This window comes from Oryx dammah, unplaced genomic scaffold, assembly GCF_014754425.2.
Source record: "Oryx dammah isolate SB20612 unplaced genomic scaffold, SCBI_Odam_1.1 HiC_scaffold_17, whole genome shotgun sequence".
NCBI lineage: Eukaryota > Metazoa > Chordata > Mammalia > Artiodactyla > Bovidae > Oryx > Oryx dammah.
In genome coordinates this window covers 4,704,251-4,730,042 of record NW_024070201.1, presented here as the reverse complement: position 1 = coordinate 4,730,042, position 25,792 = coordinate 4,704,251, and the positions used below count along the sequence as shown (strand labels likewise).

Below are 25,792 nucleotides of genomic sequence, written 5' to 3'. Positions count from 1 at the left end.
TCACTCATCAAGAGTATTGAACTAGATGTTTTCTAAGATCCTTTCCACTGTAAGATTTGTTATCTTATAATTTCTATTTTCCATACATTGTTGATATACTGTAGTGTGGGTTAGTTGTTCAGTTATGTAATCAGACAGTGTTTGGGGTTAAGAAATTGATGGCTCCTCCTAATTATTTCCACTTCAGAAAAGTAAATATTAAGTTTGAATGACATTTGCATAATATTTGTATAATACATAAAACTCTCATGGGGCTTCTCTGTTGGCTCAGACTATGGTAAGGAGTCCACCTGCAATCCAGGAAACTCGGGTTTGATCTCTGGGTCGGGAAAATCCCCTGGAGAAGGAAATGGCAACCCACTCCAGTATTCTTGCCTGGAGAATCCCATGGACAGTGGAACCTGGTGGGCTACAGTCCATGGGGTCAAAAAGAGTTGGCCATGACTGAGTGACTAACGTAAAGCTTTCACAAAGAAGATATATTGTAATGAATGTATTCATGGAGAATGTCAGTTAAAAGAAGATCAGATATTTAAAAGATAACTTTTCAGAAAGTGTTTAATTATAATATTTATTTTCTTTTTATTCTCTTTTTATAATATATCTTGGTGTGGTTTGGGAGATAAAATTTCCATTACAATGCTTTAGTTATAATTTAAATTCTGTAGTGACACAAGACTGGTTGTTTTTTGCCTTTTATCACTTATAAAATGAACTTGTCAAATTTAGTTTCATTTTATTATGCATTAAATATTATTTCAAGAAAACATGATTTGCTGCTTTCAATATACTCATTTAAGTTCATTTGTTTATTCTTTCAAGAATTTTTACTTAAGCATATTTCCTTTTTGGAAAACAGATTAATTTGTTCTGACTCTATATATCATTCAGTTTTAATGATATAAAATCACAGAAACAGACATATCTTATTGAAATTAATTCATGATACACATAATATGAATTATGCCAAAATATTTTCCCCATCACACAAATGTTGAAAGGTCTTTTATATGTAATATTATAATGTGTAGGCTTAATTTTTATCCTTTCAAAATTGCAGTGTCCTCTCACATGGCAAAACAAATGGGAAGGTCCTGAAGACCCGTTACAATACCTTAGAGGTCTTGTAGCTCGTGCCCTTGCAATACAGGTAAGACGAAATTATTTAGTAATTGTATTATATGACTATATGACAGTTACATTATAAACTTACATATTGTTAGCCATTCTGCTAGCAACTTAGTGAGAGTGTTATGATTTTGTACACAAAGCACCATATATTCCTTCCTTGTTCTGTCATCTGTGATTTTATATAGCACTCAGAAAAAAACCAAAAAAACTGTGTTCTCTCTGTGTAGTGTGGGTTTTCTTAATTTTTGAGAATTTAGAGAAAAAGCCTACAGTTTCAATTTAGATGGAACATAGAGATGTCAACTGAAACTCTTTCATAACTGTGACTAATTGCTTTAGGGTGTGTCCCCCTTATAGGGAGCTTCTTTTTCTGTTTGTTTGTTTGTTTTTTTCCAAATTGATCAAATGTTTTCAGAGTGACCCAGTCAAATAACTGAAGGAAAATTGAGATAGAAGGATAAAGACAGAGTGTTTGTTTTTTTTTTAAGTAATAACAAATAGTCGGTACATGCAATGTACCCCTTTTCCTGTGTGGTTTTTGCACTGTCTTACTGCCTTCTTCTCTGCTTATTACACTGCTTCAAAAATAATCTTTGTCACATCGACTTATTACAACTTATTATGAGAAACTTGATCAGTGTCCTTCTAGATACAGTAATCTTCATTCACTTTTTTTCAGTAGTGCACATATCTGTCCACATCTGTAACTTTTCCCTTAGCAGAACACCTTGCTTTTCACTTTACAGAGAATATTCAAGCTATGGAATATGCTGCTGCTGCTGCTAAGTCGCTTCAGTCGTGTCCGACTCTGTGTGACCCCACAGACGGCAGCCCACCAGGCTCCCCTGTCCCTGATTTTCTCCAGGCAAGAACACTGGAGTGGGTTGCCATTTCCATCTCCAAATGCCCACCCTAACCCACTACAAATTTGTCTAAACTCACACCCATCATCTTTGTTCTAATGTAAAACTAGTTGACCTTCGGCTGTTGAAGCTCATCCCTAGAGGTTTCTACTTGATTTCATCTGCTCTCATGTCTTTAGACACTTCCTCTACGGGGGGCCTTGCCTTGTTCTGTATTTTCATCTCCTCTTTCTCTGTCCTGCCAGTCTGCAAATAGTACTCCTTTGAAGGGGTCAGGGCTCATCTGAATGTTTGTTTGGCTTCTAGTGTAATCCATCTCTCAGTTGTAGGATTATTGGAGAAGAAATTACAGGATCTGAAAATGAAATTAAAATTAGCAGGTAGAGAAGAATGAGGCAGGGACTCAGATTTACTTATCTTCTATGTGCTGCTCTCTGTCTGTCTACCTATCTGATCTATCAATAAAAGCCCAAAGAATGGAGGGAATGATAGAGAAGGCAGGAGAGGAAGGGCAGATAGCCCATCACTGCTGTTGTAAAGATATGGAAATGCCCTGAAGTCCTTGATGTGTTGTAATTGCATGGCTGTGATTCTTTATCATTTCATGTATTTGTTGTTATTTTATATATTATGTATATATTATATATATGCATTATTCACATTAGATTGTTTCTGTTATTTGCTGCAGATTGGTAGCTATTATTATACTGTATGTATAAGTGTGCTTAATAATTATACTATGTACATGTGACAATAAATGTTTCATTGATACTGAAATTAATATCATTTAAAACAATTTACATATTTTATTACAAATTTCTGGCCTGATGATTAATATTAAGTATATTGTATCAGTTCAGTTCAGTCGCTCAGTCATGTCCGACTCTGCAACCCCATGAATTGCAGCACGCCAGGCCTCCCTGTCCATCACCAACTCCCAGAGTTCACCCAAACCGACGTCCATCGAGTCGGTGATGCCATCCACCCATCTCATCCTCTGTCGTCCCCTTCTCCTCCTGCCCCCAATCCCTCCCAGCATCAGAGTCTTTTCCAATAAGCCAACTCTTCTCATGAGGTGGCCAAAGTACTGGAGCTTCAGCTTAGCATCATTCCTTCCAAAGAAATCCCAGGGCTGATCTCCTTCAGAATGGACTGGTTGGATCTCCTTGCAGTCCAAGGGACTCTCAAGAGTCTTCTCCAACATCACAGTTCAAAAGCATCAATTGTTTGGCGCTCAGCCTTCTTCACAGTCCAACTCTCACATCCATACATGACCACAGGAAAAACCATAGCCCTGACTAGACGGACCTTAGTCGGCAAAGTAATGTCTCTGCTTTTTAATATGCTATCTAGATTGCTCATAACTTTCCTTCCAAGGAGTAAGCACCTTTTAATTTCATGACTGCAGTCACCATCTGCAGTGATTTTGGAGCCCAAAAAAATAAAGTCTGACACTGTTTCCACTGTTTCCCCATCTATTTGCCATGAAGTCATGGGACCAGATGCCATGATCTTTGTTTTCTGAATGTTGAGCTTTAAGCCAACTTTTTCACTCTCCTCTTTCACTTTCATCAAGAGGCTTTTTAGTTCCTCTTCACTTTCTGCCATAAGGGTGGTGTCATCTACATATCTGAGGTTATTGATATTTCTCCCGGCAATCTTGATCCCAGCTTGTGCTTCTTCCAGCCCATTGTTTCTCATGATGTACTTTGCATATAAGTTAAATAAGCAGGGTGACAATATACGGCCTTGACGTCCTCCTTTTCCTATTTGGAACCAGTCTGTTGTTCCATGTCCAGTTCTAACTGTTGCTTCCTGACCTGCATGTAGGTTTCTCAAGAGGCAGGTCTGGTGGTCTGGTATTCCCATCTCCTGGTCGTCAAAACTGAAAACTTTTTCACTGTGTGATTTTCTTAAAGGCTTTGTATACATTTAGCTAATTATAATGATGAAATATCCTTCTAGCCCTCAGGATAATTTTCCAGCTTGGCCATAGCTTATCTTATCTTCCTATGTAGGGAACAATAATAAGTGTATCACCACTTAAGGATATATTTTCTGTGGTTTTTCTGCCTTAATATTTTGTTTTTAGTTATAAATGTACAGATATCCATTTCCCTGAGATAAACTTTAATGTTGGGATCCACTTTCCATCTAGTTTTTCCAAGGGTCTTCTAGGTTCTTTGATTTTATTTGTGCCCTTTATTTTTCACAGAGAAATAACCAGAGTAACTCACAAAGTTCAGAGGAACAGTATGGCTCCTTAGGTGGGGAAGAAAGGACTGAGAATTTTGGGAGGGCAAGGAAAATTCAAAGTACTATTTTCAGATATCTGTGAAAATGGCAGCTTTGGTTTTTTTGTGCAATTGTAGTGATCAGACTGCTTCCAAACAGGTATGAAGCAGGTTGAGCTCAGTTCCAACCATAGATTAAAATCCCAGAGCCTTTAATTTCAGGCATAACATAAGAAACAGAATAAGTTATTGCAAGTGTTACATACGCTGGTGCTGCTGCTAAGTCGCTTCAGTCGTGTCCAACTCTGTGCGACCCCAGAGACGGCAGCCCACCAGGCTCCCCCGTCCCTAGAATTCACCAGGCAGGAACACTGGAATGGGTTGCCGTTGCCTTCTCTAATGCATGAAAGTGAAAAGTGAAAATGAAGTCGCTCAGTCATGTCCAACTCTTAGCGACCCCATGGACTGCAGCCTACCAGGCTCCTCCATCCATGGGATTTTCCAGCCAAGAGTACTGGAGTGGGGTGCTATTGCTTTCTCTGAGTGTTACATATAATGCCATTCATTATAGGGGTTTTGTGCAAATAAGGTGAGAGTGACTAGGGTCAAGGTGGCATTCATTTATTCGGACTTGAACATATTGTAAGCAGCAACTTTATGCTAAGCTCTGAGTGAAGTATTGGAGATACAATGGTTGGTAAATAGGTACAGTTTCTGCCTCACAGAATTTAAATTTCTTACATTCATTCATTTAGCAATTAAAAATTCTTTCTCCTTCCAACCCCTTCCACCATGGAATGCTGGGAAGCATAATTTTTCCTATTATAGACATCAGCTCCTATACTTCCTTTGAAGAGAAAGTGAAAGTGAAGTCTCTCAGTCGTGTCTGACTCTTTGCAACCCCATGGACTGTAGCCTATCAGGCTCTTCCGTCCATGGGATTTTCCAGGCAAGAGTGCTGGAGTGGATTGCCATTTCCTTCTCCAGGGGATCTTCCCAACCCAGGAATCGAACCCTGGTCTCCCGCATTGCAGGCAGACGCTTTAGCCTCTGAGCCACCAGGACTCTCATTACTTGTGTGTTTTTCTGAAAATTATTTTAGATGCTACTTCCCATCTTTCTTTCAAATATACAGGTACATAGGACTTCCCTGGTGGTCTTGTGGTTAAGGATCCACTTGCCAGTGCAGGGGGCTTGAGTTTGATCCCTGGTACAGGAAGATTCGCTTGAGAAAACCCAGAAGTCTCAGCACAGCCAACAAACGAATATTACTAAACAGATATAGATACATAGTTTCTTGCATGTCTGTAAAAATGCTTGTTGTTACCTTGACAACATGCATTACTTTAACTTTTCACATACATTTTATTTCTGTCCACTTCAAGAAAACTAGTTCTCCATTGAAACAAATCTGTGAGCCTCTCACTCTTATTTCTTCCCCTTTAACCCTGCTGCTGCTGCTGCTAAGTCACTTCAGTCGTGTCTGACTCTGCACGACCCCATAGATGGCAGCCCACCAGGCTCCCCCATCCCTGGGATTCTCCAGGCAAGAACACTGGAGTGGGTTGCCATTTCCTTTAATATGTCAGACTACAATTTCTAAATCTAGAAATGTGGCTCTTTACACCCTTTTGGAATTCATCTAAATAGCTCTTCTCACTTCCCTAGCAATAAAATATACTAGTTATGTTTAAGCTTCAGATCACTTTCTTGCCTTTTGGTGTACCACTTCAAACATATATTCAAACGTTTTAAGGGATCCAGTGAAGGACAGAAAGAGAAATGAAGATTTATATGAAGTGAGCACATTTTGGTTGTCAGGCATTCTTGTGCTTTAAGTGGAATTAGGAATATTTAATGGAGAAGGCAATGGCATCCCACTCCAGTACTCTTGGCTGGAAAATCCCATGGATGGAGGAGCCTGGTGCGCTGCAGTCCATGGGGTCGCTAAGAGTCAGACACGATTGAGCGACTTCACTTTTCACTTTCATGCACTGGAGAAGGAAATGGCAACCCACTCCAGTGTTCCTGCCTGAAGAATCGCAGGGACGGGGGAGCCTGGTGGGCTGCCATCTGTGGGGTTGCACAGAGTCGGACACGACTGAAGCGACGCAGCAGCAGCAGCAGCAGGAGTAGCAGAAATATTTAACATATGTGGTAGATACTTTGATTTCCATTTTTAAAGATGGGAAAAGCAAGCCCCATCTTCTAGAATAATTTACAAAATTTATATGATAAATGGCAGAACTTACACTGAAGTTCCCTTTCTATAATAACATCAAAAGTTGTTGATCACACCTATCAGCAACACTTTTAAAAGATTGTCACTCTGTATCCCTTGTAACCTTTTTGTAATTTAGGCCCGGGGTCACCACACACTTCTGTTTTTTCCTTACCTGTCTGCTTCTCTGGCTTTCCTTTTCCTCATCCCTAACTGGATTCCGGAGAGCACAGCCCTGTGACCTTTTCTATCTGTATTCCTCCGAAAGTGATCTCATGACTTTGAATCCCATCTGTACTTTGGTTATTCTCAGATTTTCACTTGGATGTTTAATAAACATCTCAAACTTAACATATTCAAAACTGAACTCCTGCCCTTTACTACAAAGGTTGTGCTATCTGCAGTCATTCCTTAAAAGTAAATGACGCCTCCACCCTTCTAGTGGCATAGGCCCAAAGTCTTAGAATCATCGAGGACTCTTTTCATATACTGCATCCAGGCACTCAGAAAAGTTATCTTGGCTACATATTCAAAACATATTCAGAGACACTTCTCACCACTTTGGCTGCTGCTACTTTGACTGATGTCAGCTGCCTCCTGCATAGTCCTGCTGCCACCCGAGTTTCCTGTCTGGTCAGTTCTCAACCCAGCAGTCTAAATATCCTGGCTAATGTATCAGATGATATCACTCCTCTCTTTGATATTTCCTCATGATTTCTCATCTCTTTCAGAGAAACAAAATCCTGACAAGATCTGGCCTATTACCTCTCTGATTTCCTCTCTTAACTTTTGGCCCCCTAATTTATTCTGTTCCAACTATACTGGTCGCATTGCTTTTCAGGGAACAGCATGACACACTCCCCCAAAGGAGTTTTATTCTTGCTATTTCCTCTATCTGGAATGCTCTCTCTCAGATATCTACAAGGAAGCTCCTTTTTCTTTCTTTCTTTTTCTTTTCTTTTTCTTTTTTTGTCTTTGTGTATGAGGAAGGAAGTTTATTTCCTTCAGGTCTCTGCTCAGATATCACCTTCTCAGTAAGGCCTTCCCTGACATGCTTTTTCAGATCATAAACTTCCCCTTCCTTGATACTTTTCATCCTGTTTCCCTTTCAAAGTTTTTTTCATAGCATATATATTCATGTGGTATTCTGTATATTTACTTGGTTATTTATTTGTTTATTTGTACCCCTCCGTGAAAATGGAAACTTGATATGGACAGAGATATTTGTCTGTTCACTGCTCTGTCCAAGCATGTAGAATAGTGGTTTACACAAGTAGGTTTTTTCAGTAAATATCTGCTGAATAAATGACTGATTCAGTCAATATTTGGGTTATTCTCAATCACAGTGACGTAAATCTTTTTCATCTTTCCTAATCATCGTGATTCACCCTGCAGAGACGTATTTTTGTAGTACTCATGATATATTTCTGAAATTTTAGCTGTCTAAATCTACCCAGTAAACACTATAGTTTAACTTTATATTCTACTCCACCACCTAACATTTGAAGACTTGTTTCACTTTCTCCTAATATCCTGAACTTTAAAAGTAATCTTATTAGAATTACATGTTTACTTTTTATTCATTTTCTGAGATGTCTTAATCTGTTTTGTAAGGTTCTGCACTGCTTTGCATTCTTGAAAAGTTCAATTCAGTTCAGTCGCTCAGTGGTATCCAACTCTTTGCAACCCCATGGACTGCAGCATGCCCGGCCTCCCTGTCCTTCACCAACTCCCTAAGTTTACTCAAACTTGTGTCCACTGAGTCAGTGATGACATCCAACCATCTCATCCTCTCATTCCTGAATCCATCTCATTCCTGAAAAGGGAAACTTTTTTTTTCCTACCTCAGTAACTTTCACAGCCATTTCTATAGTGTTTTACAAATACTAGGTATTCAGTAAGACTTAACGTGAACAAAATTGAAAAAGTGGAAATGGCAACCCACTCCAGTGTTCTTGCCTGGAGAATCCCAGGGACAGGGGAGCCTGGTGGTCTGCCGTCTATGGGGTCGCAGAGTCGGACACAACTGAAGCGACTTAGCAGCAGCAGCAGCAGCAGCAGTCTGTATGTGGTCAAAAATCTCCAGCATCTTTATTTTTATGTACTATACTCACCTAAAAGAGCTACCTTATGGATGTTTTTTATTCATATTCATTAATTTGTTCTTCATTCAGTGAGCACTTACTGAGTTTTTATTATGTGCCCTTTACTGTTCTGATAATAATCTCTGCAAAGTGAAGGAGATATATAATAAATAAGTACATTAAATTTTAATAGCATAGAAAAATATACCTTTGCCAAAATTCTGAGATGTAAGATTAATATGCAGTCAAACTTTAAACTGGCTTATGACCATTATAGAATGAACTTAGGATATAGTATACCTGAAATTTTATCCACTAAAATATAGCTGTTACTGTAGCAGTAGAATTATAGAATTTTAGGAGTCAAATTTTGTAGAGAACAGTAATTTCTCAGTGCTGTCATCTGATAAATTCTGCCTATAGTCAACTGTCTTGCACATTTGGAATACTAAACAGTGGTCTATGATGATCTGTGGTTTTATAGAAGCAGTCCTATAAACCATGTGACAATATAGCAACATAATTGGCTTTCAAGATAACAGAATCTTCCCTGAATTTTTATCTGCATCTCAGCTTTTATTATGTGCATACCAATTTCAGCATCTTCCTGGAGCATCATAGTAGGAGGATCTTTACAGCTGAAAACATGAAGAGAATTTAAAATCTGAAGACAAGTTTGGTTTTTTGAAGAATTGGCAAGTTCTAGCAAACAAATTACTTTCCCTGCAAGTAACCAGTGATAGTAATATCTGCTCTGTTGGTACTCTTATTTTCAAAACAATGTTTCAAGGCTTTCCTTGGTTCATGAAGTCATTTTTACCATTTAAAGAGTGCTAGTACATCTTGTTTGAACAGGGTTTAGTAATACATAGTAAGACAATTGCAAAATGTTTTTTATGTCATATAGTTTTATCTTTGGTTCAGTTCAGTTCAGTTCAGTCGCTCAGTCATGTCCAACTCTTTGCGACCCCATGAATTGCAGCACGCCAGGCCTCCCTGTCCGTCACCAACTCCCGGAGTTCACTCAAACTCATGTCCATCGAGTCAGTGATGCCATCCAGCCATCTCATCCTCTGTCGTCCCCTTCTCCTCCTGCCCCCAAACCCTCCCAGCATCAGAATCTTTTCCAATGAGTCAGCTCTTCGCATGAGGTGTCCAAAGTACTGGAGCTTCAGCTTTAGCATCATTCCTTCCAAAGAAATCCCAGGGCTGATCTCCTTCAGAATGGACTGGTTGGATCTCCTTGCAGCCCAAGGGACTCTCAAGAGTCTTGTCCAACACCACAGTTCAAAAGCATCAATTCTTCGGTGCTCAGCCTTCTTCACAGTCCAACTTTCACATCCATACATGACCACAGGAAAAACCATAGCCTTGACTAGACGGACCTTAGTCGGCAAAGTAATGTCTCTGCTTTTGAATATACTATCTCATTTTAAACACTACTAAATAACCTACAATTAAATTTTGTTCTTAAAAATAATTTTATTTAGTGTGCAAATGCAAATATGTCAAAGAAAGTGAAAGTGAAGTCACTCAGTCGTGTCTGACTCTTTGCGACCCTGTGGACTATCGCCCACCAGGCTCCTCCGCCCATGGGATTCTCCAGGCAAGAATACTGGAGTAGGTTGCCATTTCCTTCTCCAGGGGATCTTCCTGACCCAGGGATTGAACCCAGGTCTCCCGCATTGCCGGCAGACGCTTTAATTTAACCTCTGACCTACCTGGGAAGCCCAAACAATTTTACAAAGATTTAGATTTTAAGATAGTCAGATATGTATAATATACTTTATATTAGTTTGATTTTTATTAATGTGTTTTGATGAAAATGTTTTCAACATTTTTCCTTAAACTTTTCTAGCTATTATTAATATATTCTCTCAATATTTGCAATTTTCAATTTCTCTCTTAAGCTATAGAGTTCTTAATTTTTTATTTTAAATTTACAGTTTTCATGATTATTTGTAAAACATTACTCTTAACAATAACAAATATATATTTGCAGTTTAGACTAAGAGAATTTCAACCTACAGAGCACATAAAGAGTTATTTGCACTCAAAGTGGAATATAAAATGCCCATTTATATGTGATAGTATATAATCTAATATTTATCTAAATTTCATACCTTTTTGGCATTTGTAATGTTATACTTATTAGGGTAGTAACATCTGTTTGTATTATTCATTTCTGGAAATATCAAGACAGTTTTAAAGTAAGCATCTGTCTATTGAGCCTACCAAAAGATGAAGCCAAATAGTAGATCTTGGCTAAATATTGAAGGGAACTGAACTTTATTTCTAATAAGTATCAAGATGCTGTAGAGTAAATTGATAAAGATTAAAGTTGTTAGAAAGGAAATAGGTTGAAGAGGGTGAGACTTCAGCACAAGTGGTCAGGTAAGGCTTTTCTTAGGAGGTGATGTTTAATTAGAGACTTGAATGAAGTTAAGAAAGCAAACCATGAACATATAAGTCACTCAGTCATGTCCGACTCTTTGTGACCCCATGGACTAGTCCATGGAATTCTCTAGGCCAGAATACTGGAATGGGTAGCCTTTCCCTTCTCCAGGGGATCTTCCCAACCCAGGGATCGAACCCAGGTCTCCCACATTGCGGGCAGACTCTCTACCAGCTGAGCCACAAGGGAAGCCCTATCTAAGGGAAAATCAACTGTAATCAGGAAACAGCCTTCCGAGTTAGGAAGTTATTGCAATAATCCAAGTGATATTATGTTAGTGATATGGATCAAAATGGTGGCTATGGAAATGAAGACGTGCTAAGATTTTTATATCAGATCTGTGAATTTGGCTGTGGGACATGGGAGAAAGACGCAAAAGTGATTTCAAGGTTTTGGTCTGAATAATCAGTTGAATTTTTCACTGAGCTGAAGGATTCTAGTGGTAGAGCAGATACCTTAGGGAAGAGGAAGGTGGTCTTGCATGGCTGCCGTCTCTGGGGTCGCACAGAGTCAGACACGACTGAAGCGTGAAACAACTTAGCAGCAGCAGCAGCAGCAGCAGATACCTTTTAAACATCCTGGTGGAAATGTCAGAAAAGTAAGTGACAGGAAACAGGTAGGAGTGGGAGTCATGAGCATAGAAAGCTGATCTTTAAGACTGTAGAATGAATGGTGCTTAGAACACTCCAGTATCAGGAAGTCCAGGAAAGGAAGAGGAGCCAATCATGGACACCAAGAAGTGACAGTCAGGAAGACAGAAAAAGAAGCACTTGCGGTGATACAGAAGCCAAGAAAAAAAGTGTTTTAAAAAGGTCCAAGTCCTCAGCTATCTCAAATACTATAGAGGAAATTAGACAGTTTTTTTAGAGAGCTTTGTTACGAAGTGGTACAGATAAATAGGATAGTAGCTGATGAGGAGAAAGACCAAGGAGTGTTTTTTGGTTTGGTTTTTAATGGGACCTGTATCACCATGTCTGTATCCCATATAAGAGGAAAAATAATGGTGCAAGAAGGAAGGAAATAATTTAAGAAGTAAAATTCTTGGAAAGACAAGAGGAAATTGGTTGCTGTGTATATGTGAAGGATTGGTCTTAATAAGAACTTAGAATAATCATAAATTATAATTGATTATTAAGAGAGGGCCTATAAATAGGATACACTATATAAATTCCTGGCTTGCCACACTAAAAAATAAGTATATGTAAAAGATGACCTTGTTTCTCACAGTAGTTCAGGTTCTGCCTGAATCCTGTAAGAGTTGACTCGGTCCTACCTTTGGAAGAGTCGGGGAAGCCATCAGTGATTGAAAAAATGTTAGATAATCAAACTATAATTTCCAAAATTTTCTCCACAAGAGTGTAAAAGAAAACCATGAGATTTTATTGAAAAACAACACTTCCTTGTATCAAATATTAAGCCTAGAAACTTAGATTTATGGTTTCTATTTTTTCAAATTAAAAAATACTATAGATTTAAATAGACTTCCCAGTATTCTAAAAGATAGATATCTTAAGGGTTCAGTTCAGTTCAGTTGCTCAGTCGTGTCCGACTCTTTGCGACCCTGTGAATCACAGCACGCCAGGCATCCCTGTCCATCACCAACTCCTGGAGTTCACTCAGACTCACATCCATTGAGTCAGCGATGCCATCCAGCCATCTCATCCTCTGTTGTCTCCTCCTCCTGCCCCCAATCCCTCCCAGCATCACAGTCTTTTCCAATGAGTCAACTCTTCGCATGTGGTGGCCAAAGTACTGGAGTTTCAGCTTTAGCATCATTCCTTCCAAAGAAATCCCAGGGTTGATCTCCTTCAGAATGGACTGGTTGGATCTCCTTGCAGTCCAAGGGACTTCAAGAGTCTTCTCCTACACCACAGTTCAAAAGCATCAATTCTTCAGCACTCAGCCTTCTTCACAGTCCAACTCTCACATCCATACATGACTACTGGAAAAACAATAGCCTTGACTAGAAGGACTTTAGTCGGCAAAGTAATGTCTCTGCATTTGAATATGCTATCTAGGTTGGTCATAACTTTTCTTCCAAGGAGTAAGCATCTTTTAATTTCATGGCTGCAGTCACTAGAGGAAGAGTAAAGATTTCCCTTTTTCTTCCAAGGAGTAAGCATCTTTTAATTTCATGGCTGCAGTCACTAGAGGAAGAGTAAAGATTTCCCTTTTTAAGTGAAGTCGCTTAGTTGTTTCTGACTCTTTCAGACCCCTTGGACTATAGCCCACCAGGCTCCTCTATTCATGGGATTTCCCAGGCAAGAATACTGGAGTGGGTAGCCATTTCCTTCTCCAAGGGGTCTTCTTGACCCAGGGATCGAACCCAGGTCTCCCTCATTGAGGGCAGACTCTTTTCTGCCTGAGCCACCAGGGAATCCCTTTTTAAAGGTAAGGGGAGGTCTATTCTATTTCTTTTTAATTTAATTTATTTATTTGGCTGTGCTGGGTCTTCATTGAGATGCACAGAAGCTTCATTCTTCATGAAGCATGCAGGATCTTTAGTTGTGGCATGCAAACTCTTAGTTGTGGCATGTGAGATATAGTTCCCTGACTGAACCAGAGCCCCTGTGTTGGGAGTACAGAGTCTTAGCCATTGACATCAGGGAGTCCCTGGTCTGCTTGTTGCTCAGTCACTCAGTCATGTCTGACTCATTGTGGCCCCATGGAAGCAGCACACCAGACTTCCCTGACCTTCACCATCTCTGAGCATGCTCCAACTCATGTCCATCGAGCTGGTGATGCCGTCCAACCATCTCATCCTCTCTTGCCCCCTTCTCCTCCTGTCTTCAGTCTTTCCCAGCATCAGGGTCTTTTTCAATGAGTTGGTTCTGTGCATCTGGCCAAGGTATTGGTGCTTCACTGATTTCCTTTAGGATGGACTAGTTTGTTCTCCTTGCAGTCCAAGAGTCTTCTCCAACACCACAGTTCAAAAGCATCAATTCTTTGGCACTCAGCCTTCTTTATGGTCCAACTCTCACATCCATACCTGACTACTGGAAAAACCATAATTTTGACTAGACTGACCTTTGTTGACAAAGAGTGTCTCTGCTTTTTAACGTTATCTAGGTTTGTCACAGCTTTTTTACCAAGGAGCAAGCATCTTGTAATTTCATGGCTGCAGTCACCATCTGCAGTGACTTTGGAGCCCAGGAAGATAGTGTGTCACTGTTTCCATTGTTCCCCCATCTATTTGCCATGAAAATATAGAACTGGATGCCATGATTTTAGTGTTTTGAATGCTGAGTTTTAAGCCAGCTTTTTCACATTCCTCTTTAAACTTCAGGAGGCTCTTTAGTTCCTCTTCACTTTCTGCCATTAAGGATGGTGTCGTCTGCATATCTGAGGTTGTTCATGTTTCTCCCAGCAGTCTTGATTCTAGCTTATGTTTCATCCGTCCCAGTGTTTCTCATGATGTATTCTACATAGAAGTTAAATAAGCAGGGTGACAATATACAGCCTTGACATACTCCTTTCCTGATTTGGAACCAGTCTGATGTTCCATGTCCAGTTCTAACTGTTGCTTTCTGACCTGCATACAGATTTCTCAAGAGGCAGGTCAAGTGGTCCCATCTCTTTGAGTTTTCCACAGTTTGTTGTGATCCACACAGTCAAGGATTTTAGCATAGTCAATGAAGCAGAAGGAAATGTTTTTCTGGAATTCTCTTGCTTTTTCTGTGATCCAACGGATGTTGGCAATTTGATCTCTGGTTCGTCTTCCTTTTCTAAATCCAGTTTGAACATCTAAGAGTTCTCGGTTCACATACTATTTAAGCCTGGCTTGGAGAAATGTGAAATGAGCTAGCTGACTTGCTAGCGTGTGAAATGAGTGCAGTTGTTTGAACATTCTTTGGCATTGCCTTTCTTTGAGATTGGAATGAAAACTGACCTTTTCCAGTCTTGTAGCCATTACTGAGTTTTCCAAATTTGCTGGTGTATTGACTGTAGCACTTTAACAATATCATCTTTTAGGATTTGAAATAACTCAGCTGTAATTCCTTAAGCTCCACCAGCTTTGTTCTTAGTGATACTTCCTAAGACCCACCTGACTATACTCCAAGATGTCTGGGTCTGGGTGAGTGATCAGACGCTTGTGGTTATCTGGGTCATTAAGATCTTTTTTGTACAGTTCTTCTGTGTATTCTTGCCACCTCTTCTTAATCTCTTCTGTTTCTGTTTAGTCCTTGCTGTTTTTGTCCTTTATTGTGCCCATCTTTGCATGAAATGTTCTCTTGGTATCTCTAATTTTCTTGAAGAGATCTCTAGTCTTTCCCATTCTATTGTTTTCCTCTATTGCTTTGCATTGTTCACTTAGGAAGGCTTTATTATCTCTCCTTGCTATTGTTTGGAACCATTCAGATGGCTATATCTTTCTTTTCTCCTTTACCTTTCATTTCTCTTCTTTTGACAGCTATTTGTAAGGCCTCCTCAGGCAACCATTTCGCCTTTGTGCATTTCTTTTTCTTGGGGATATTTTTGATCACCGCCTCCTATACGTTACAAACCTACATCCATAGTTCTTTAGATACTCTGTCTACCAGATCTAATCCCTTGAATCTATTTGTCCACTGTATTGTATTGTACATATTGTATATACAATATATGTATATATACAGTATACATATTTAATATGTATTGTAAATCAAATGTAAGGCATTTGATTTATGTTATATCTGAACGGCCTAGTGATTTTTCCTACTTTCTTCAGTTTAAGTCTGAATTTGGCAATAAGGAGTTCATGATCTCAGCCACAGTCAGATCCTGGTCTTGTTTTTGCTGACTGTATACAGTTTTTCTATCTTTGGCTGCAAAGAATATAATCAATCTGATTTCAGTAATCACCATCTGGTGATGTCCATTTGAAGAATCATCTGTTTTGCTGTTGGAAGAGGGTGTTTTCTATGACCAGTGCATTCTCTTGGCAAAACTCTGGTAGCCTTTGCTCTACTCAGTTTTGTACTCCAAGGTCAAACTTGCCTGTTACCCCAGATACATCTTGACTTCCTACTTTTGCATTCCAGTCTCCTGTGATGAAAAGGACATCATTTTTTGGTGTTAGTTCTAGAAGGTCTTATAGGTCATCATAGGTCATTCAACTTGTAGGTCATTCAACTTCAGCTTCTTCAGCATTAGTGATTGGGACATTGGATTACTGTTATGTTGAATCGTTTGACTCGGAAACGAATGGAGATCATTCTGTTGTTTCTGAGACTGCACCCAAGTACTGCATTTAGGACTCTTTTGTTGACTATGAGGGCTACTCCATTTCCTCTAAGGGATCCTTAGAAGTAGGTATAAAGGTCACCTGAATTAAATTCACCCATTCTGATCCATTTTATTTCACTTATTCCTAAAATGTCAATATTCACTCTTCCCATCTCCTGTTTGACCACTTCCAGTTTACCTTGATTCATGGACCTAACATTCTAGATTCCCATGCAGTATTTGTTCTTTACAGCATCAGACTTTACTTTCACCACAGACACATCCTCAACTGGGATGTTGTTTCCAGTCTGGCTCAGCCTCTTCATTCCTTCTGAAGCTATTTGTCTGTTCCTCTCCAGTAGCATATTGGGCACCTACTGATCTGTGGAGTTCATCTTTCAGCGTCATATCTTTTTACCTTTTCATACTGTTCATGGGGTTCTCAAGGCAAGAATACTGAAGTGGTCCCTTCTCCAGTGGACCATGATTTGTCAGAACTTTACTCCATGTCCCATCCATTTTGGGTGGTGCTGTATGTCATGGCTCATAGTTTCATTGAGTTAGACCAGGCTGGATCCATGTGATCAGTTTGGTTAGTTTTCTGTGATTGTGTTTTTCATTCTCTCTACTCTCTGATGTGATGCACCATGTCTGTTAACTCAATGAAATTTAAAAAGCTAGCAGTATCATTTCATTCAAGATGACTGTAGAGATTAGTTTCATTTACATGCATTTTTTTTTAAGTCACATATACGTGTGAGGGATCATTAGTAGAACCCAGTTAGAAAGTAATTCAGATTTTCAAAATTAGACTGGTTAACTTTATAGAGTTAGAAGTAAGCCTCTAGATACCTATCATGCAATTCTTTTTGCTGCTGTTGTTTATTCACTGTGTCTAACTCTTCTGTGACCCCATGAACTGTAGCACTCAAGGCTCCTCTGTACATGGGATTTCCCAGGCAAGAATACTGGAGGGAGTTGCGTTTTCCTTCTGCAGGAAATCTACCGGACCCAGGGATCGAACCTGCGTCTACTGCACTAGCAGGCGGGTTTTTTTATGACCGCCACCAGGGAAGTCCCATTATGCTCTTACCAAATTCATGTTTGAAAGTAGTTTGTCCCTGAATCTTTATCCATCACCAAACTACATGGCCAGATATTGTTTTTCTGAAAGTTTATTGCAGCTAAGTTCTTTTTTTTTTAGTTGAAATATAGGTGGCATACAATATAATATTATTTTCATATATTACATGTTTGTATACATAATAAAACTACCATGATAAGTCTAGTAATCCTCTATCCCCATCCAAAATGGTTACAGTATTATTGACCATATATTATAGACAAGTCACTTATTTATTGTATAACTGGCGGGTGGTACCACTTAATTCCATTCACCTGTTTTATACACTACCTCATCCCTGCCCTTCTGACAACCACCTACTTGTTCTCTGTATCTATGGCTCTGTTTTGTTTGGATTTGTTTTACTTTTTAAATTCTACATGTGAGAAAATGTGGTATTTATATTTCTTAATCTGACATGTTTAATTTGCAGAATACCTTCTAAATCCATCCATATTGCAAATAGCAAAATTTCATTTTTTATGAAATGCCACATCTTCTTTTCCCATTCATCTCTTGATGGACTTAGGTTGCTTCCATATTGTAAATATTCCTGTAGTGAACATTACAGGAAAAATATCTCTGTGAATTAGCATTTTTGTTCCCTTTGAATAAATGCCCAGAAGTGAAATTGCTGGATCATATGGCAGTTCTGGTGCTACTTGGTGGCTCAGATGGTAAACAGTCTGCCTGCAGTTTGGTTCCTGAGTTGAGATGATCCCCCAGAGAAGGGAATGGCTACCCAGTCCAGTATTCTTGCCTGGAGAATTCCATGGACAGAGGATTCAGGCAGGTCACAGGCCATGTCAGACATGACTGACCAACTAACATTTTCACTTTTTCACATGGCAGTTCTATTTGTACTTTTCTGAGGAATCTTCACACTGTTTCTACATATTTCTATAATGGCTGCATCAATTTATAATCCCACCCAGAGTGCATGAGTGTTCCCATTCTTTCCAATCCTCATCACCAGTCATTATCTCTTTAATGAGGCTCTTCTGACAGGTGTGCAATAGTCTCTTACTGTAGTTTTTTGATTTTCATTTCCCTGATTAGAAATGTTGAGCATCTTTTCCTATGTCCACTTGCCATCTCTGTATCTTGTTTGGTAAAATGTCTATTCAGGTTCTCTAAAACAATTTTTCTGTGTTAGGTTGTATGAGTCCTTTGTATATTTTGGACATTAATCTCTTATCAGATGTATCATTTGCAAATATTTTCTTTCCTTTCTGTAGGCTGCCTTTTGGTTTTGCTGATACTTTACTTCACTGTGCAGAAGCTTTTTAGCTTGATATAGTCTCATTTATTTAGTTTTGTTTTCCCTGCCTTGAGGAGACAGACCCAAAAAATACTGCTAAAACTAATATCAATGAGCATACTGCCTATGTATTATTCTATGTTTTATGATTTCAGGCTTTGTATTTAAGTTATTAATCCATTTTGAGTTTATATTTGTATATGGTATGAGAAAGTAGTCTGGTTTGACTCTTTTGAATGTAGCTGTCTGTTTACTGAAGAGGCTGTCTTTTCTCAATTATTTATTTTGGCATAGATTAATTGTCCATGTAAGTGTGAGGTTTTGGATTTTTCTATTCTGTTCTATTTCTGTGTTTTCTATTCTGTTCCATTTGAATTATGTGTCTGGTTTCTGTTAGTACCATGCTGTTTTGATTACTGTAGCTTTGTAGTGTAGTTTTAAATTAGGGAGTGTCATTCCAGCTTTATTCTTCTTTCTCAAGATTGATTTGAGTACTGAGGATCTTTTATGTTGCCATATAAATTTTAGAATTTTTTGTTCTAGTTCTGTAAAAAAAAATGCCATGGGCATTTTGATAAGGATTGCATTGAATATGAAGATTGCCTTGGGTTTTGTCATCATTTTAATAATATTAACTCTTCCAATCCATGAGAACAATATTTGTTTCCATTTGTTTCTGTTGTCTTTAGTTTCATTCATCAGTGTCTTAGTTTTCCAAGTACAAGTCTTTTACCTCCTTAGTTAGATTTATTCCTAGTCATTTTATTCTTTCTTATGTAATTTTAAGTGGGATTGTTTTCTTAATTTCTCTTTCTGATACTTTATATAAGTGCATAGAAACACAGTAGATTCCTGCATATTAATTTTGTGTCCTGCAACTTTACTGAATTCATTGATAACTTCTAGCAATGTTTTGGTGTTGTTATTGGGTATTATTAACATATTCTATATTCATGGGGTCGCAAAGAGTCGGACATGACTGAGCGACTGAACTGAACTGAACTGATATATAGTATCATGACATCTGCAAACAGTGACAATTTCCCTTCTTTTCCAAATTGGATTCCTTTTATTTCTCTTTCTTGTCTGATTGCTGTGTGTAGCACTTCCAATACTATATTGAATAAAAGAGAATGGGCATTGTTGTCTTGCCCCAGATCTTAGAGAAAATGCTTTCAAATCTTCACCATTGACTTATGATGTTAGCTGTGGGCTTGTCATATATGGCCTTTAACATGTTGAGGTATTCTCTCTTTGCCCACTTTGTTGAGAGTTTTTATCATGTTGAATTTTGTCAGAAGATTTTTCTTGGTTTACTGATATTGTCATATGGTTTTTTATTGTAATTTGTTAATGTGGTGTACTACATTGATTTATTTGCAGATGTTGAAAAACCCTTGCATCCTGGGATAAATTCCATTTGATCATACTGTATGACCCTTTTAATGTATTGTTGGATTTGGTTTCCTCAGATTTCATTAGTGATATTGACCTGTAATTTTCTTCTTTTTTTTTTTTTTGTGGTATCTTTGTCTGATTTTTTTGTATCAGGGTGATGCTGGCCTTATGATGTGTTCAGAAGTGTTCCTTCCTCTACAATTTTTTGGAATAGTTTGAGAAAGATAGGTGTTAACTCTTCTTGACATGGTTGGTAAAATTCACATGTGAAGCCTTCTGGTTCTGGAGTTTTGTTTTTGTAGTTTGTTTTTTTTTTTTACTGATTCCATTTCATTTACTGGAAATTGGTCTGTTTATATTTTCTGTTTTTCCTGGTTCAATCTTGGGAGATTACAGAGTACAGGAATTTGTGCATTTCTTCTAGATTGTTCATTTTACTGGCATAAAATTGTTTCTAGTAACCTCTTAGGATCCTTTGTATTTCTGTGGTGTCAGGTGTAACTTTTCCATTTTTGTTTTTGATTTTATTGATCATACACTCTCTTTTTTCTTGATACTTCTGGCTAATTTATCAATTTTATTTATCTTTTCCAAGAACCATCTGTTTCATTAATCTTTTCTGTTGTTTTCTTTTAAGTCTCATTTTGTGTATTTCTGCTCTAATCTTAGTGATGTCTTTTCTTATACTAACTTTAGATTTCTGTTTTCCTTTGGGTAGTTCCTTCAGGTGTGGGATTAGATTGTTTATTTGAGATTTTCTTGTTTCCTGCAGTAGGCTAGTATTGCTATAAACTTGTCTGTCTTAGAACTACTTTAGCTGTGTTTAATAGATTTTGGATTTCCGTTTTTATTTGCCTCTCAGTTCAGTTCAGTCACACAGTCTGAATCTTTGTGACCCCATGGACTGCAGCATGCCAGGTTTCCCTGTTTATCACCAATTCCTGGAGCTTGCTCAGATTCATGTCCATTGAGTTGGTGGTGCTGTCTAGCCATCTAATCCTTTGCCTCCCCTTCTCCTTTTGCCATTTAACATTTTTAAATTCATATTTGCATCTTTCTCTGTGTATGTCCTTTAACTCCTTCTTGTGGATATAGGTGATTTTACTTCTTTTGTCTGTTAACATTCCTGTTAGCTTTATAAGTGATGGATACACTGCCTTTATTCCATGTTTGCCTTTACCAAAGAGATTTTTCCTTTCATAATTTTATGTTTCTAGTAGTGTTTTCCTTTCTGTTTAGAGAAGTCTCTTTAATATTTATTGTAACACGGAGTTAGTGGTGCGTGAACTATTTCAGCTTTTGCTTTTCCATAAAACTCTATCTGTCCTTGTAATGGATGATAGCTTTGTCAGATAGAGTATTCTCGATTGTAAGTTTTATTCTTTCATCAGTTTGAATACATCATGCTAAGCCCTTTTGGCTTGCAAAGTTAAACTGAAAAATTAACAAATAGACTTATGGAGGTTCCTTTTTGTGTAACTAACTGCTTTTCTGTTGCTGCTTTTAAAATTCTCTCCTTATCTTTACTTTTCCCATTTTGCATTAATTTTTAGTATGGCTATCTTTGGGCTCATCTTATTTTTGATTCTGTCCTTCCTGGACATGGGTGCTTTTTTCCTTTGCCATGTTAGTGGAGTTTTCAGCTATTATTTTTTCAAAAAGTTCTCTGCCCCTTTCTCTTTATTTTCTACTCCTGGAACCCCTGTAATATGAAAGCTTGTATGCTTGATGTTGTCTCGGAGGTGTCTTAAGTTATTCTCATTTTTTTAATTTCTTCTTTTCTGTTCAGATGGTTTGATTTCCATTACTCTGTCTCACAGTTCACTGTTCTGTTTCTATGTATCAATTTATCTTTTGTTGACTCCTTTTAGCTTATTTTTATTTTACTCATTGTATTCTTATGCTCTGTTTGGTTCCCTTTTATATTTTCCAACTCTTTGTTAAACTTCTGTGTTCTTCCATTCTGCATTTTTTTGAGCATCTTTGTGATTGTTACATTGAATCCTTTCCTAGATTGCTTATTTATACTTCCTTTGAGGTTTCGCCTTGTTCCTTCATTTGGAACATATTCCTCTGTCTCCTCATTTTACCTGATTCTCTGTGCTTATTTCTGTGTATTAGGTATACTGGTTACATTTCCTGACCTTGTAGACTTGGCCTTATAAAGGAGATGTTCTGTGGGGCCCAGTAACAGATACCTCTCTGGTCGTCGGAGTTAGATGCCCTAGGGTGCCCCGTGCATGGGCTGCCGGGTCCTTCACTGTGTCAGGACCAGTCACTGTGGACACGCTGGTGTGCAGGAGTGGCTCTGGCCTGGTTGGCTGCCGAGTCCTGTCTCAGACTGTGGTTGCCAGTGTTGGTGGTGGCCGTAAGCGGACCTTGCACAGGTGACTGCACTAGCCAGTGGGTCCTAGGACTGGTGCCAGCCACCAAGGGCACGGAGCTCAGGTCAGTCGCTCAGTCGTGGCTGACGGTTTGCAACCCCCTGGACTGCAGCACGCCAGGCCTCCCTGTCCATCACCAACTCCCGGAGTCTACCCAAACTCATGTCCATCTAGTCGGTGATGCCATCCAGCCATCTCACATCCCCTTCTGCTCCTGCCTTCAATCTTTCCCAGCATCAAGGTCTTTTCCAGTGAGTCAGCTCTTTGCATCAGGTGGCCAAAGTATTGGAGTTTGACCTTCAGCATCAGTCCTTCCAATGAATATTCAGACTGATTTCCTTTAGGATGGGCTGGTTGGATCTCCTTGCAGTCCAAGGGACTCTCAAGAGTCTTCCCCAATACCATAATTCAAAAGCATCAATTCTTCAGTGCTCAGCTTTCTTTATAGTCCAACTCTCACATCCATAGATGACTACTGCATAAACCATAGCTTTGACTAGATAGACATTTGTCATCTAAGTTATGTCTCTGCTTTTTAATATGCTGTTTAGGTTGGTCATAGTTTTTCTTCCAAGGAGCAAGCATCTTTTAATTTCATGGCTGCAGTCACCATCTGCAGTGATTTTGGAGCCCCAATATATATAAAGCCTGTCACTGTTTTCATTGCCATTTATTTGCCAAGATGACATGTAACCTTGTAGCAATAATGGGTGGGATAGAGTTCTCCAATATGGAGCTTCCCAACAGTGTTCCATGGTACAAAGTTCAGTTCAGTTCAGTTCAGTCGCTCAGTCATGTCTGACTCTTTGTGACCCCATGGACTGCAGCACAACAGGCCTCCCTGTCCATCACTAACTCCTGGATAAACTCACACTCATATCTGTTGAGTTGGTGATGCCATCCAACCATCTCTTCCTCTGTTGTCCCCTTCCCCTGCCTTCCATCTTTCTGAGCATCAGGATCTTTTCCAATGAATCAGTTCTTTGTATCAGGTGGGCAAAGTATTGGAGTTTCAGCTTGAGCATCAGTCCTTCCAGTGAATATTCAGGACTGATTTCCTTTAGGATGGATTGGTTGGATTATTCTATTATCTGAAGGATTTTCCACTAGAATAAATGTGGATGTTCAGGTTGTATACTTATTTTTGTCACAATTTTTCCACTTATTTCTTCATACATGTTATATACTCTTTTATTTATTTATCTTTAATTGATGGATAATTGCTTTACAATATTGTGTTGGTTTCTACTATACAGCAACATCAATCAGCCACAGGTATACATGTGTCCCCTCCCTCCTGAACCTCCGTCCCAACTCCCACCCCTTCCCACAGCTCTAGGTAGAAGAGCATAACAGGCTCTAGGTTCATCTGCCTCATTAGAGCTGACTCAAATGGATTCCTTTTTGTGACTAATATTCTGTTGTGTATATGTACCACAGCTTCTTTATCCATTTATATGTTGACAGACATCTAGGTTGCTTCCGTGCCCTAGCTAGTGTAAATAGTGCTTCAGTGAACCTTGGGGTACATGTGTCTATTTTAATTTTGGTTTCCTCAGGGTTTATACCTTGTAATAGGATTACTGGGTCGTATGGTAGTTTTGTTCCTAGTTTTTTAAGGACTCTCCATACTGTCTTCCATTGTGGCTGTATCAGGTTACATCCCCACCAAGATTAATCCTTTGTCAGTTGTTTCCTTTGCTATTATTTTCTCCCATTCTGAGGGTTGTCTTTTCACCTTGCTTATAGTTTCCTTTGCTATGCAAAACTTTTCATTAGATTCCTTTTTTTTTTTTAATTTCCATTATTCTAGGAGATGGGTCATAGAGAATCTTGTTGTAATTTCTGTCAGACAGAGTTCTGCCTATATATTCCTCGAAAAGTTTTATAATTTCTGGTCTTATATTTAGCTCAAAAGGTTTGAGTTTATCATTGTGTGTGGTGTTAGGAAGTGTTCTACCTTCATTCTTTTGCACATAGCTATGCAGTTCTCCCAGGACCACTTATTGAAGAGACTATCTTTTCTCCATTGTATATCAGTCAGTCAGTCAGTTCAGTCAGTTCAGTCACTCAGTCATGTCCGACTCTTTGCGACCCCATGAATCACAGCACGCCAGGCCTCCCTGTCCATCACCAACTCCCGGAGTTCACTCAAACTCACGTCCATCGAGTCCATGATGCCATCCAGCCATCTCATCCTCTGTCGTCCCCTTCTCCTCCTGCCCCCAATCTCTCCCAGCATCAGAGTCTTTTCCAATGAGTCAGCTCTTCGCATGAGGTGTCCAAAGTACTGGAGCTTCAGCTTTAGCATCATTCTTTCCAAAGAAATCCCAGGGCTGATCTCCTTCAGAAGGGACTGGTTGAATCTCCTTGCAGTCCAAGGGACTCTCAAGAGTCTTGTCTAACACCACAGTTCAAAAGCATCAATTCTTCGGTGCTCAGCCTTCTTCACAGTCCAACTTTCACATCCATACATGACCACAGGAAAAACCACAGCCTTGACTAGACGGACCTTAGTCGACAAAGTAATGTCTCTGCTTTTGAATATGCTATCTAGGTTGGTCATAACTTTTCTTCCAAGGAGTAAGCGTCTTTTAATTTCATGGCTGCAGTCACCATCTGCAGTGATTTTGGAGCCCCAAAAAATAAAGTCTAACACCGTTTCCACTGTTTCCCCATCTATTTCCGATGAAGTGATGGGCCCAGATGCCATGATCTTCATTTTCTGAATGTTGAGCTTTAGGCCAACTTTTTCACTCTCCACTTTCACTTTCATCAAGAGACTTTTTAGTTCCTCTTCACTTTCTGTCATCTGCATATCTGAGGTTATTGATATTTCTCCCAGCAATCTTGATTCCAGCTTGTGTTTCTTCCAGTCCAGCATTTCTCATGATGTACTCTGCATAGAAGTTAAATAAGCAGGGTGACAATAGCCTTGACGTACTCCTTTTCCTATTTGGAACCAGTCTGTTGTTCCATGTCCAGTTCTAACTGTTGCTTCCTGACCTGCATACAGATTTCTCAAGAGGCAGGTTAGGGGGCCTGGTATTCCTATCTCTCTCAGAATTTTCTACAGTTTATTGTGATCCACATAGTCAGAAGCTTTGGCATAGTCAATAAACCAGAAATAGATGTTTTTTTGGAACTCTCTTGCTTTTTCCATGATCCAGCGGATGTTGGCAATTTGATCTCTGGTTCCTCTGCCTTTTCTAAAACCAGCTTGAACATCAGGAAGTTCACGGTTCACATAATGCTGAAGCCTGGCTTGGAGAATTTTGAGCATTACTTTACTAGCATGTGAGATGAGTGCAATTGTGTGGTAGTTTGAGCATTCTTTGGCATCGCCTTTCTTTGGGATTGGAATGAAAACTGACCTTTTCCAGTCCTGTGGCCACTGATGAGTTTTCCAAATGTGCTGGCATATTGAGTGCAG

General features: G+C 39.0%; 1 protein-coding gene across 2 annotated transcripts in view; it reads left to right on the top strand.

The window, feature by feature from the left end:
• The window catches only part of DYNC2H1 (dynein cytoplasmic 2 heavy chain 1), a 388,421-nt gene that overhangs the window by 316,767 nt on the left and 45,862 nt on the right, over positions 1-25,792 (top strand). For both annotated transcript variants that reach the window (XM_040257838.1, XM_040257837.1), the window contains one exon: positions 1,061-1,150. In XM_040257838.1, the coding sequence (XP_040113772.1) occupies positions 1,061-1,150 (90 nt within the window). The remainder of the gene's footprint in view (positions 1-1,060; positions 1,151-25,792) is intronic.